Source organism: Castor canadensis, chromosome 6 (genome assembly GCF_047511655.1).
Source record: "Castor canadensis chromosome 6, mCasCan1.hap1v2, whole genome shotgun sequence".
Lineage (NCBI taxonomy): Eukaryota > Metazoa > Chordata > Mammalia > Rodentia > Castoridae > Castor > Castor canadensis.
This window is the reverse complement of record NC_133391.1, coordinates 143,177,634-143,190,379: the sequence shown is the minus strand read 5'-3', so window position 1 is coordinate 143,190,379 and position 12,746 is coordinate 143,177,634. Positions and strand designations below refer to the sequence as shown.

The 12,746-nt window shown below is 37.0% G+C and overlaps 1 protein-coding gene across 1 annotated transcript in view; it reads right to left on the bottom strand.

The window, feature by feature from the left end:
* Positions 1–12,746, bottom strand: part of C9 (complement C9) — a 50,899-nt gene that overhangs the window by 4,807 nt on the left and 33,346 nt on the right. Inside the window, exons 7-9 of the mRNA XM_074077561.1 lie at positions 8,817–9,057; positions 5,536–5,676; positions 3,550–3,728 (exon numbers count right to left, since the gene is read on the bottom strand). Of these exons, the coding sequence (XP_073933662.1) occupies positions 3,550–3,728; positions 5,536–5,676; positions 8,817–9,057 (561 nt within the window). The remainder of the gene's footprint in view (positions 1–3,549; positions 3,729–5,535; positions 5,677–8,816; positions 9,058–12,746) is intronic.

Below are 12,746 nucleotides of genomic sequence, written 5' to 3'. Positions count from 1 at the left end.
TTTAGTAATTATATGTATATAAGAAAACCCACCTGATTTCTAAGAGAAACAAAATGAGATTAAAGGCAATATTTCCTGTGAGTTCTCATAAAGAAGACATGGTACTATATAACATCTTCCTGGGAAATAAAGCAGTGGACTACATAATTTTGTTTCTACAATGTCAAAACAAAACTTTACAGGAAGCCAAAACACCAGCTTGTAGCTATATTGATTTTGCTGCTGTTGTTCTACAGGCAATCATAAGTTTTATATTTCCTGGGCAATCTATAATAAATGTCAGTTGACATTTTGATGACTAGTTTGTAGCAGTTGGTTTAAGAAGAAACCAAAGCTTGGTTATTTTGTTGAGACAAAATGTAGAACATTGGTGTTAGCAGTCAGGTAAGCTGGCGATAGTATTAATATGATTTGATGAAAGTTGAAAACTATGACAAAAGTAAACTCTGAAAAGGTGGACCAGCCTGTGTCCTCTGCATGGGCAGAGAGAGGCCAAGGAAAAATTCTTAGCATGGAGCAAGACAATGGGAGATTGAAGATCACAGGTTCTTCTTGATATAGCTTTGTTATAGCAACTTCAGTATAGAAAATATATACATCATCACCAAGTATTTTGCTTAGAAAATCCCAGATTATACTTATACAGCCTTTTGCTTAGAGTAATATAACTTCCAGGTTGTTTCTCCAAGATGAACCTTGCAGCATAAATATGTAGGTCACTGACTTAATTTTCTATAGAGGATTAGATATAAACCAGTTAAAAGTTTAGGGTAGTAAGGAGATTCTTTAAATAATTAAGTAGGAGGACTGATAATTTTAATATTAGGAACATCCCTAGTGTTTGAACATGTCAATGGTAGATAAGAGAATGCTTCAACTTACCAAAGAATGAATGAGTGACTATAGATTGTGTAATTACCTGCTGGGAATAGTAACCAATTACTCAAGGACCACCTCTACTAGATTGATAAGGGTAAGATGACTTGGAATCTATTTCAAGGTCAAACATATCTTATATCTATTCAAAGATTTAAAAGCCACACAGCCTCAATAAAAACTGTAAAAATTTATTGTTTTCTGAACTTGCTCCAAAAGAAAATATGTTTAAAAAGTGGCTCATGGGTTACTAACTAATGCTGTCATTTCTTTAAGTAGAGATGAGAAAATAAATTTCTTTAGATGTCCATCTGTATATAAACGTTTACTTGAGTCACCAATTCTTTCCTATTTTAAAACTTCCAACATAGATTTAGTTTATTGAGTCCAAGACAATGAATTTAAATAAGGTTTAAACTAAAAGGAGTTTCTTCTGATTTTATTTTTTAAACAGATATGTTAATTTGGCTATTTTTCTTCCGATGTGTCCTATTTTGAGAAAAAGTGTTTGAAGTCTTGTAGATGCATTTACACATTTACAAATGGCTGTATTTCTAACCTAAAGGGAGAAGTGATTGCAATCTTTCAGTTTCTGAGTTCTTCCTTCAAATAAATGAGATCATTTTAGTGGCTCACACATTCTTTAGATAGACTGAGGAGATAAAATTCTCCAATAACCAGTACTGTCAAAAATGACAACATTTCAGAAACTCGACTTATCAGACTAAAGTAGTGGGCAAAGATAAACTTGGCGTAAGGAAAGAAAAATTATGAAAACTTCATGGAAAACTGAAAGCTAAAAAAGGAAGTAGAAAAACCATTTTCTAATAATATTAGGAACAAAAGAAGAAGTAAAGAAAAACACATGCTCTTTAAAGTTAGTTTGGGGAGAGAAAGAAGAGGCTAAATAACGATAGTACTTTTACCTTAATAATTATAATACAATATTCCCCCCTCAGGAATAAGTGCAATACTGCAAACTCCCGAAGAGTTTATAAATGAAAGATTGTTACAGTTAAGATAGAAAAGGGTATACCTATAGTCCCAATTACTCAGGGCCTGAGATGAGAGGGTCATTTTTTTTTTATTATTCATATGTGCATACAAGGCTTGGTTCATTTCTTCCCCCTGCCCCCACCCCCTCCCTTACCACCCACTCCGCCCCCTCCCTCTCCCCCCCTAAAACCCAGCAGAAACTATTTTGCCCTTATTTCTAATTTTGTTGTAGAGAGAGTATAAGCAATAATAGGAAGGAACAAGGGTTTTTGCTGGTTGAGATAAGGATAGCTATACAGGGCATTGACTCACATTGATTTCCTGTGCGTGGGTGTTACCTTCTAGGTTAATTCTTTTTGATCTCACTTTTTCTCTAGTACCTGTTCCCCTTTTCCTATTGGCCTCAGTTGCTTTTAAGGTATCTGCTTTAGTTTCTCTGCGTTAAGGGCAACAAATGCTAGCTAGTTTTTTAGGTGTCTTACCTATCCTCACCCCTCCCTTGTGTGCTCTCGCTTTTATCATGTGCTCATAGTCCAATCCCCTTGTTGTGTTTGCCCTTGATCTAATGTCCACATATGAGGGAGAACATATGATTTTTGGTCTTTTGGGCCAGGCTAACCTCACTCAGAATGATGTTCTCCAATTCCATCCATTTACCAGCGAATGATAACATTTCGTTCTTCTTCATGGCTGCATAAAATTCCATTGTGTATAGATACCACATTTTCTTAATCCATTCGTCAGTGCTGGGGCATCTTGGCTGTTTCCATAACTTGGCTATTGTGAATAGTGCCGCAATAAACATGGATGTGCAGGTGCCTCTGGAGTAACAGTCTTTTGGGTATATCCCCAAGAGTGGTATTGCTGGATCAAATGGTAGCTCGATGTCTAGCTTTTTAAGTAGCCTCCAAATTTTTTTCCAGAGTGGTTGTACTAGTCTACATTCCCACCAACAGTGTAAGAGGGTTCCACACCTGTTGTTGGTGGTGTTGCTGATGATGGCTATTCTAACAGGGGTGAGGTGGAATCTTAGCGTGGTTTTAATTTGCATTTCCTTTATTGCTAGAGATGGTGAGCATTTTTTCATGTGTTTTCTGGCCATTTGAATTTCTTCTTTTGAGAAAGTTCTGTTTAGTTCACATGCCCATTTCTTTATTGGTTCATTAGTTTTGGGAGAATTTAGTTTTTTAAGTTCCCTGTATATTCTGGTTATCAGTCCTTTGTCTGATGTATAGTTGGCAAATATTTTCTCCAACTCTGTGGGTCATTTAAACCCAAGAGTTTGAGACTGAGGCAATACAACATGACTTCATCTCAAAGGAAAACTAAAAGAAAAGGAAAAGGAAGAAAGAAAGAATTCCCTGACCATAAGAATTGCTTATTTTGTTCTTATTTCCATAGAAACCTTGTGAACATTCCTCCTTAAGAAATGAAGTGCTCCCATGTTGGAAGTGATCATGTGATTCCCAGAGGAGGCAAGGGGCCACCAAGGGCAGAAGAAAGAGAACTAACCATTCTTGGGTACTGTTTTGTACCAATCTGTACAATAGGCTCCATATATAAACAATGTATTTGAATGATCACATCTCTTTCAGGTGAAATTTACTCTTGGTCTGAACCAATGGTGACATCTTATATGAAAATGACATGGTCTACTTGAAAATAAACATTCTTTACCTTTTGTCCAATGAGCACTGGAGCATCGCCTAAAGAAGAGGCCCAATTTACAAAGTCAGTCACGTCAATTGCCTTGGATTCTTTGAGAAGCTTTTGTTTTAGTTCAAATGCATATTTTCTGGTTCCTCCTCTAATGAGTGAAATAACATCATCTATGAAGCTATCACGGGTGATGTTTACTGAGAAGAGAAGGAAGACTTAAATAAAGAGAAACATCTGTAATTCTTTGGTCAGTTATCAAGACAACATTTGATATACATGTATTAGCCCTTTTAGTACAGTTCAGTGTGTTCATTGAATTTTAATTATAAATATCACTTATTTAATTTCCCCACAAAATCTGTAAGGGCAATTTTTCTTCATAGTCAACTGTAGATTTCAATTGTCTTTCTGTTTTAAATTAAAAATGGTACAATGAAGCCAGGTGGGTTGGCACACACTTGTAATCCCAGCATTTAGGAGGCTGGGGCGGGAGGATTGAGAGTTTGAGATCAGCCTAAGATACATAGGGAGATGCTGTCTCAAAAAGAAAAAAAAAAAATAGAACAAGTAATCTAGATTCATTGATAATTCACAGTTTATCAAATGAATACACATGGGAACTTAGCATGACTTTGGGTACCTATATGTTTTTGTTGCAGACTTACTTCATAATTATATTTTCTATAGATTTGATTTAAATTATTTTAGCATTATGGAAAGATCAGAATCCAAAAGTATAATTTTTTCCCACCCCAATATCCTACCCAAACTGAGCTACTTTAAAATGTTTTGCAAGTCTTTTAGATTTGTGAAGAACTGAAAATTTAAAGATGGTTTTGTTTATCCTTCTTCATTTTTATGTATTAGAAACCTGAAATTAGAGAGGTGAATTGATCAGCCCATGATTATACAATTAACTTGGTGGTCAAGTATAGACATGATGGCACTTTATTAGTGGCTGGCTCTCCATCAAAGCATTAAGTTAGAGGTTGATATGCTTTAAAAAAAATCAGATTTTAACCTCCTCACCACATCTGACTCTTTGAAGATGAGTCTTAAGCATTTTGTATTTAAAAAAAACATTCTTAGTTATTTCTGATTAGAGTAAAAATAGGGAATGCTAACACTTTCCCATGACTGTAAATATCCTAATGATTAACCCTCAAAGTGATATTTATATATTTTGTTTGTGGTGCTGGGGTTTGAACTCAGGGCCTACACTTTGAGGCATTCCAGCGGTCCTTTTTTGTGATGGACTTTTCAAGATAGGGCCTCTAGAACTATTTCCCCTGGCTGGCTTCAAACTGTAATCCTCTTGATCTCTGCCTCCTGGGTAGCTAGGATTAGAGGTATGAGCCACTGGCACCCAGCGATATTTGCAATTTTAAAAAGCTTATGCAATAGTTTTGTGTCAAGGAAAGACAGGGGCTATCAAGTCAAGTGTAAGGTTTAGCTGGGGGAGATTGCTTTGACTTTCTCCTTTATTAATGGATCCTGGCACTGCCACTGGCCCATTGAAAACCTGGTTAAATTAGGGGCAGAAGGAAACTTTTCAAGATACTTTCCTATCTGTGCTTAGCTTTCTTACCCTTGCCATAATAAATACACAAATCTTCAGTGTGCACGGTATGAATGGCAGCCCTTAGAGCTGAGTGCCACCAACCTACACAATAGTAATACTGATAAATATATGTCCATGACTTGTGTTGATTGTAGTTCAGAAACAGTTGGAAAGGTAAAATACTTCTTTTTTGTTTGTTTGTTTTGTTTTTATCTTCCTATGGAGCCTGGTCTGGCCTTGCACTCTCTATCCTCCTGACTCCACCTCCCAAATACTGGGATTACAGGCATAAGCCACCATACCCAGCTTAAAATAGTTCTTATATAGCTTTAATTTTTCTAAATAAAGGGAGTAGACGATAAAACAGGCTCATTGGGAGAGGGTAGTGCTCTTTGACACTTGTCTCCTGCTTTTATTAAATTGATAAGCTAGGGCATACTTACCAGTTCTACCGTCGCCTGTCTTTAGGCAGTTAGTCTTATTAATTTCTCCTTTGACTTCAGCTACATCAGCGATTCTGGGGATATGTAGAGATATACCCAGATTATACCCGAGGCATCTCTTTATGTCACTTATTTCAACACCTGTTTTATGTGTTTAGTTGAAAACAATTAGAATAGTGCCTATTAGCATCAGAAATAAATTCAGCTTTGCAATTTTGTAACTAATATACTTACCAGTATATTAAATCTACCATTTGATTAAAAAGGATATAAGCCAGACAAGGCGGTTACAGTAGAGTCCTTTATCTCTAATGCCAAGGGGACAATAATCCCTAACTTGTACTGAATTCTTATACACCTGACATCATTCTAAGCATTTTATATGCATTAGCTAATTTAATCCTATTATCCTCATTTCTTATTATCCTGATTTTACAGACGAGGACACAGAATCTCAGAGCAGTTATGTAACCTGCTAATAGCTAAGTGCCCAGATAGCAATGAGTCAATTGGGTTTTGAAGACAGAGCTATACAACTATAAGCACCTCTTTATTTTAGCTTTATAATTTGCTCAAGGAATGCATCAGCATCTTTTGATCTTCTTCAGAAGATGCAGTTCACAGTCTTGGACAAATGGCTTGTGTATATGACAACTTTGTTTTGGTCCTATGAATGTTATTTAGTATACATGAATCTTGGAAGTGAACTCATTGGGGTGTACAGCTACCCAGTTATTACGAAGGAAAATTCTTATATTTTCTTAAAGTCTCTCATTTATTATCTGATTGCTTGATTTATAGGATGTAGCAATTCATTTGTTCATTCTAAGGGGTCACTAGTACAGACTGCAGCTCATTGACTCTCTCAGTTTTTGCTCTCATCATTTCTGATCTCTCTGTCTTTCTCCCTCTTTCTCTACTTCCCCCAAATATTCTGGACCCAAAATGCTTTATCAAAAAAGAATGAGTTTTAAAAGTAGATATCTGAGAAGCATTAGGCATTTATTCATCCAACAAATACTTCTTGTGCGCCCACAGGTATTAAGAATCATCAGGTAGCATTCCCAATGAAAAGGGAAGAAGATAAAAATGGAAGACAATGCCAGAAATAGAGAATTCTAGATTTCCAGCCTTATCGTTAAGAATCATGAGTACTGTGCTTCTGAAGTGAGAGTGAAAAATAGGTGACTCCAAAGGGCTTAGATTCTCTGCTTGTGCAGTGGGCCCTTCCATGTCTAGACCTTCCTAATTGAGGTGGAGAACATGACTTGATCCTCAGAAGTTGGCACTGGAGAAGTGAGAAAGATGACTTCATTTTCAGAGAGACTTGGGGTGACCTAACAATCCTTGTCTACTAAGCCCAGAAGGTAAGTAGACTTAACTGGATAGCTCTGTGTCATCCAGAATTAAAGAATCAAAGCTACTCTTGGCCTGAAGTGTTCTTTGTGTTTTGATCACCCTTGTTGAGGCTTTCCTTTCTAGTTTGAGTCCTCTTGTGCTCCTCCCTATGTAATATCTCTGTTAATACAGCCTGCCAGGTGGGGCTAATACAGGCCAGGTGGATATAGCCCTGTGCAACAGAGTACACCAAACACACGTCCCTGGAGAAATTTTACCTACTCAAATCCAGACTGAGGCACCAAGAGCAGTTGGCTCTGGCCCTGTCAAGTTTTTCACCCATAAAGTATTTATTGACTATGGGGAGAATGACAGGCTTTAAGATCACGATCACATCCTCCCCTTCACTTGACACTCACGTGACACCTTGGCACACTGACTGCAACACATCCATGCCTAAAATTTACCCAACAATTGTGAGGGTGAGGAGGAGATATGCTGGTATCTATCACCTCCTTGAGAAATATCATATCTAGTCATAATCACTCACAAAATAAGTGATTAAAATTTATTAACATGGTCACTTTGAACTTACCTTTTTTTAGCAGGACTAGGGATTGAATTTAGGGGCTTGTGCCTGCTAGGTAAGCAGTCTACCACTTGAGTCAGACCTCCAGTCCTTTCAGTTTTTAGTTTGTTTTTCAGATAGGGTCTTGTGCTTTTGCCTGAGCTGGCCTCAATCTGCAATCCTCCTGCCTCTACCTCCAGAGTAGCTGGGATTACAGATGTGTATCAGCATGCCCAGTCTTGTTTGTTTTATTTGAGACAAGTTCTCATTATGTAGCCTAGGCTGGCCTGGGACTCATAATCTTCTTCATGCTTTAGGCTCTCAAGTGCTCTGATTACAGGACTGCACCATCATGTTCAACTATTTTATTTATTTATTTATTTTTTAGGAGATGGAGTCTCTCTATGTTGCCCATGCTAGTCTTGAACTTCTGGACTCAAGCATTCCTCTTGCCTCAGCCTACCAAGTAGCTGAGGTTATAGGCGTTCACCACTACACCCAGTCCATCTACTTTAATCTTAAAAGGCTTACATGAAACTTTAGGTCAGGGTGACGATAGGTAGCACAAAACCCTTTCTTGTCCCTAGGGTACACATTCATGATGAACTATGACTTCACGTGTGACCAGAAACTTCTCCAACACAGACCTAATTCAACCACCACCATCTGATTACAACTAGCATCATATGAGATAAGACTAATTTTCTAGCCTCACTTTAAGATGTTAGATTTATCTGATGACATTACTTCTTCCTTCCCTTCTATGAAAAAATTTAGAATAATATTTTCCTTCTGACACCAGCTACTTGGAAGATAGTCATCACATATAAATTGGACTAATCAGAATGATTAAGAAATATGCTATGTAAATTATGTTTCTTGTACCTTCTTTCACCTTTTAAATAATATTTCACTAAAAGCAGAGCCCCCATATAATAGATATGAATTTTTTGCAGGATTGGGATTTGAACTCAGGGCTTCATGCTTGCAAAGCAGGCACTCTACCACTTGAGCCACACTTTTAGTACATTTTGCTCTGGCTTTTTGGAGATAGGCTCTCTTCAACCATTTGCCTGGGCTGATTTTGAACAGAAATCTTCTTGATCTCAGCCTCCCAAGTAGCAAGGATTATAGGTGTGAACCACCAGTGCCCAGCTTATCTATGAAATTTTAATACAATTTGGTACATCTTTTCGTAATTTTATGTGCCACAGAGCAGATGAGAGTTCTTTCAAAGCAGATGATTAGATTCTGTAGTCTAAGGATACAGGATAACTGCATACAGAAAACAGGAAAACCATTAAAAGAGGTTAGCAAAAAGAATAATGTTTCGACAAAACAGCATTTGTAGTCACAATTCTAATTCTAGGCATACCTTTCTCATTCATGGACGCTTTGTCCAAAACGTATATGAGTTCATAGAGTCCTCCTACAGACCCAGAGCTGCTGTAGTGGGTTCCATAGGTTTCTAAAAATCCAAAATATTCTCCTTTTTCATAGGTGGTTGGCAGAGCTTTTATATCATCCAGAAAAGTTGTTGTCAGCATGACATCACGACTTCTCATCAAAAATCTGCCCAAGTGAACTATGCCTTTCACGTGCAGAAACAGTTTCTCCTATGTTATAGCCCAGTTAAAGAAGAGAAAGATGACTTTTAAGACTGTTATTTCAAATAAATCACAGAATTTATTTCCAGAAAAATAATCTTGTAGCATGAGGTACCACTTTGTTATGCTAGAATAATTAAACATAAAATACCATCTCTAGCAATTGTTGGTGAGGATGTACAACAACAAAAGTCTCAGACATTCCTGGTCAGAGTGTAAAATGAGAGTGCCACTTTGGAGAGCTCTTGGACAGTTTCTCATAAAGATAAATAAACATCTACCCATGACCAGCATTTCTACTCTCAAACACTCACCTGAGATCAGTGAAAATATGATCCACAATAAGACCTGCATAAGAACTTCATAGCACCAATAGTCATTGTCGCTTAAAATTGGAAATAGCTCAACTGTTCATCAACAGAGAAGTTGACAAGCAAATTCTGGTATATTCACCTAATGGAATGCCAGTCAGCAATCAAAAAGAACAAATAACTGATAGATGCAACAACACAAATAAATCTCAAAAATTTGCTGAGTGAAAAAATTCATACACAAGGAAATATATACTGAATGATTCTATTTATGTGACATTCGAGAACTGAGAAGTCTGGTCAGGGGTGCCTTTCAGATGGGAGGGAATTAACTGTGATGGTCATGAGGAAATTCTCTTAGAGTGATGGAGATGCTCTGTATCTTGTTTGGAGATACATGTTCTATATTCTTATTGTTACAAAGATGTACACAATAATCAAAATTCATGGACCTATACATTTAAAAATCTTTGTATTTTATTCTAAGGGAGATATATCTCACTAAGTTGACTTAAAAACTATTAGCAATGGGAGGAAATGTAGATATTATATATCAAACTCAACCTTCTTATTTTGCAGACAAGGAAACTAATCCAAAGACATCAAGTTATTTCCCCCAAATCACAGAAATAGTTTGTGACAATATTTTAAAATGTAGGTCTGCAGTCACCTTGCTTCTTCTACTATGCCCTCTTAAACTTCAGTGACAGATATAAGAGAGACAATATTTTCAAACATGAATCTTAAGTTCATTTCAACAACTCAGTTCAATGTTCCCAGAGCCAGGGATGGTGCTTTAAACTCCCAAGAGAAAGCTGGGGCAGTGAACCATGTGATTCAGTGCTTTATCCCATTCCAGCCAAAACTCAACTACAACCATCAACAGATTTCATAGATGGATCTTCTGAGAGTCTCCTGCTGTTGTGTGGTTGTCATATGGTAATTATGAGGGCATTTAAATAATTTACTTCTTTCTAAGGGTACAACTTGTTGTATAGTGCCATGACACTGAGCTTTCTGTATTTTACAAGCATGTTGTTCATATAACTTAATTTTAGGTGACAGTGGGCATGTTAGCACCTAACAAGAATCTTATAGGAACTTACTCCACATTATCACAAAGTCATAGGAACTTTCCATCTTCCAGTTTTCATGATAATTCTCAATGGAGAGTCAAAGATGCACAAAGTGTATTAGGATTCCTTTTTATTGTTGCTAAAACTAGGAAGTATGCCAAGATTTGGAGTCAGAAAGACATGATGTTCTTTGGTTCAATTTACTTCAAAGGTAAGTCTGAGATCATTTCCATTTAAGACTGCTGATACTCTTCCATCTTAAATACGCTGTTATTCCTTCACCTTAAAACAATAATAAAATATTCTCTTGACCTCCCTTGCCTGACCAGTACTACCCATTTTCTTGCCTTTATTAAAAGCAATATTCCTTGCAAAATTTTTATACTTTCTATTTCTGATTCCTTTCTTCTCAATTTCTCTTAAATCTTATTCAATCAGGCTGCTGCCTTCACTGAGATAAAACTTGTCTTGTCAAGGTCGTCAATGACCTTCATAAACTGAAGGCCAGTGATCACCAGCCTCATCTTTCACATATTAGCACATTTGACACAGGCCTTCACTCTTTCCTCTTCAGTAGTTTCTTTTCTTATCTTAAGACAGTGCTTCTCAAACTGTAAAAGGTGAGCAGGTCATCTACAGCATGTTGTTACAATGCAGTTCTGATATACCTGATCTGGGGTGGAGTCTGAAGTCCTAGCTCCCAGGTGTGTAGCTGCCGCAGGGCCACAGGCCACATTGAGTAGGCAGGTTCTAGAGCATTACACTGATCACTTCATAGTTCCCTTTGCTGGTTTCTCTTCTTTTTACCAAATTTGTTTCCATTGAAATCCCCCAAATATAGCCATGATCTTCTAAGTCTGTTGGTGCTTTCATGAAGCCCTATGATTTATAGTGCCATCTGCATGTCAGCCACTCTTAAATTCCAAACTCCAGACTCATGACATCGACTTCCTACCTGGCACCTCCAATTGAACATCTAATAGATGTAAATAAAAGTGGACTCTGGTTTTCCTTTCAACTTTTTCCACCTGACGTGTTCTCCATGACCACCTCCATCCTGCTAGTTTCTCAGGCCCCAAACCTTGGAGTCGGGTTTGAATGTAACCGGGCCCTCTGAGCTGCCATTGTTTCCCAGTGGATTCTGGCAGCAGCTGTAACACGCCTCCTTGCTTTTGCTCTTAGTACCCCATACTCTCGTCTCAATGGAGTACCAAGAGCCCACTTTAACTGTAAGAGACAATGTCAGTGATCAATTCTGAAACCCTCCAGTGACCTCAGAGGAAAAAAGTTGCCTTTTACAATGGCTTTAGAGGCCCTGTGTGATCTGATTCAAGGTGACTTATCTAATCTTTTCTCCCCCTGGTTCAGTATGACTGGGTTATTGCATCAGGTTTTTTTCTACCTTGGAGATTTGTCTCTAGCATTTCCATCTTCCAAATACATCATCCCAAATCTGTATGGAGATTTCCTCTCCTTCAAATCTTTGCTCAGATCTCATCTTAATGAAGCCGGCACTGAGCTTTCTTTTTAAGGCTTTTGTCTGCTGGGTACTCCTGATTTCCCTCAGCACTTATCACTTTCTAAATATGTATAGTTTCTCTTCTTTGTTATTATATTTATTGTTTTTGGCTGTCTCCCTCTGCTGAGCTTTTAGCTACATGAGGACATGAATCTTTTGTTGGTTTGATTCACAGAAGAATTCTAAGTACTTATGACAGTGCATGGCCAGCTAGTAAATCCACAATTAAATATTTATTGAATGATTAAAAGGATTTCCAACCATACACTTTGGGTGCATATGCATGTGAATGTAGAGGCCATTTATAGACCCATACAAAGCAAGTACATAATTAAGTGTAGTATAAATACTACAAGTGATATACTAGTACTACTACTAATAATTGCATGAGAGAAAGGTGTCAAAATAGGTGACTGTGGTATCCGAAAAGGAAGAATGAACATTTTATCAGCATCATATTGGTTATATTAAAGAATATTTTATATTTATCTCAAAGGTGGTGAAAAGTACAGTGAAATCCAGCTTTAATATTAAAGAAAAACATTTTTAAAATCTCAGATTAAAGGTATGATTACAAAGTTAGCAGACCAATTTTATGTGTAATGTGTACAATTATACAACATCATTACTTTAGAGACACACTTTATAGTAAGCAAATCGTCATTGTTCTAAGGCATTGTAATAACAGAATTTCTCAGTTTAATTATTCATTGTAATTATGATAATTGTATAGTTTGAATGGCTTATTACCACAATCTCAGTCAAAAAGTATGCACTGAATTATTTTAGAAC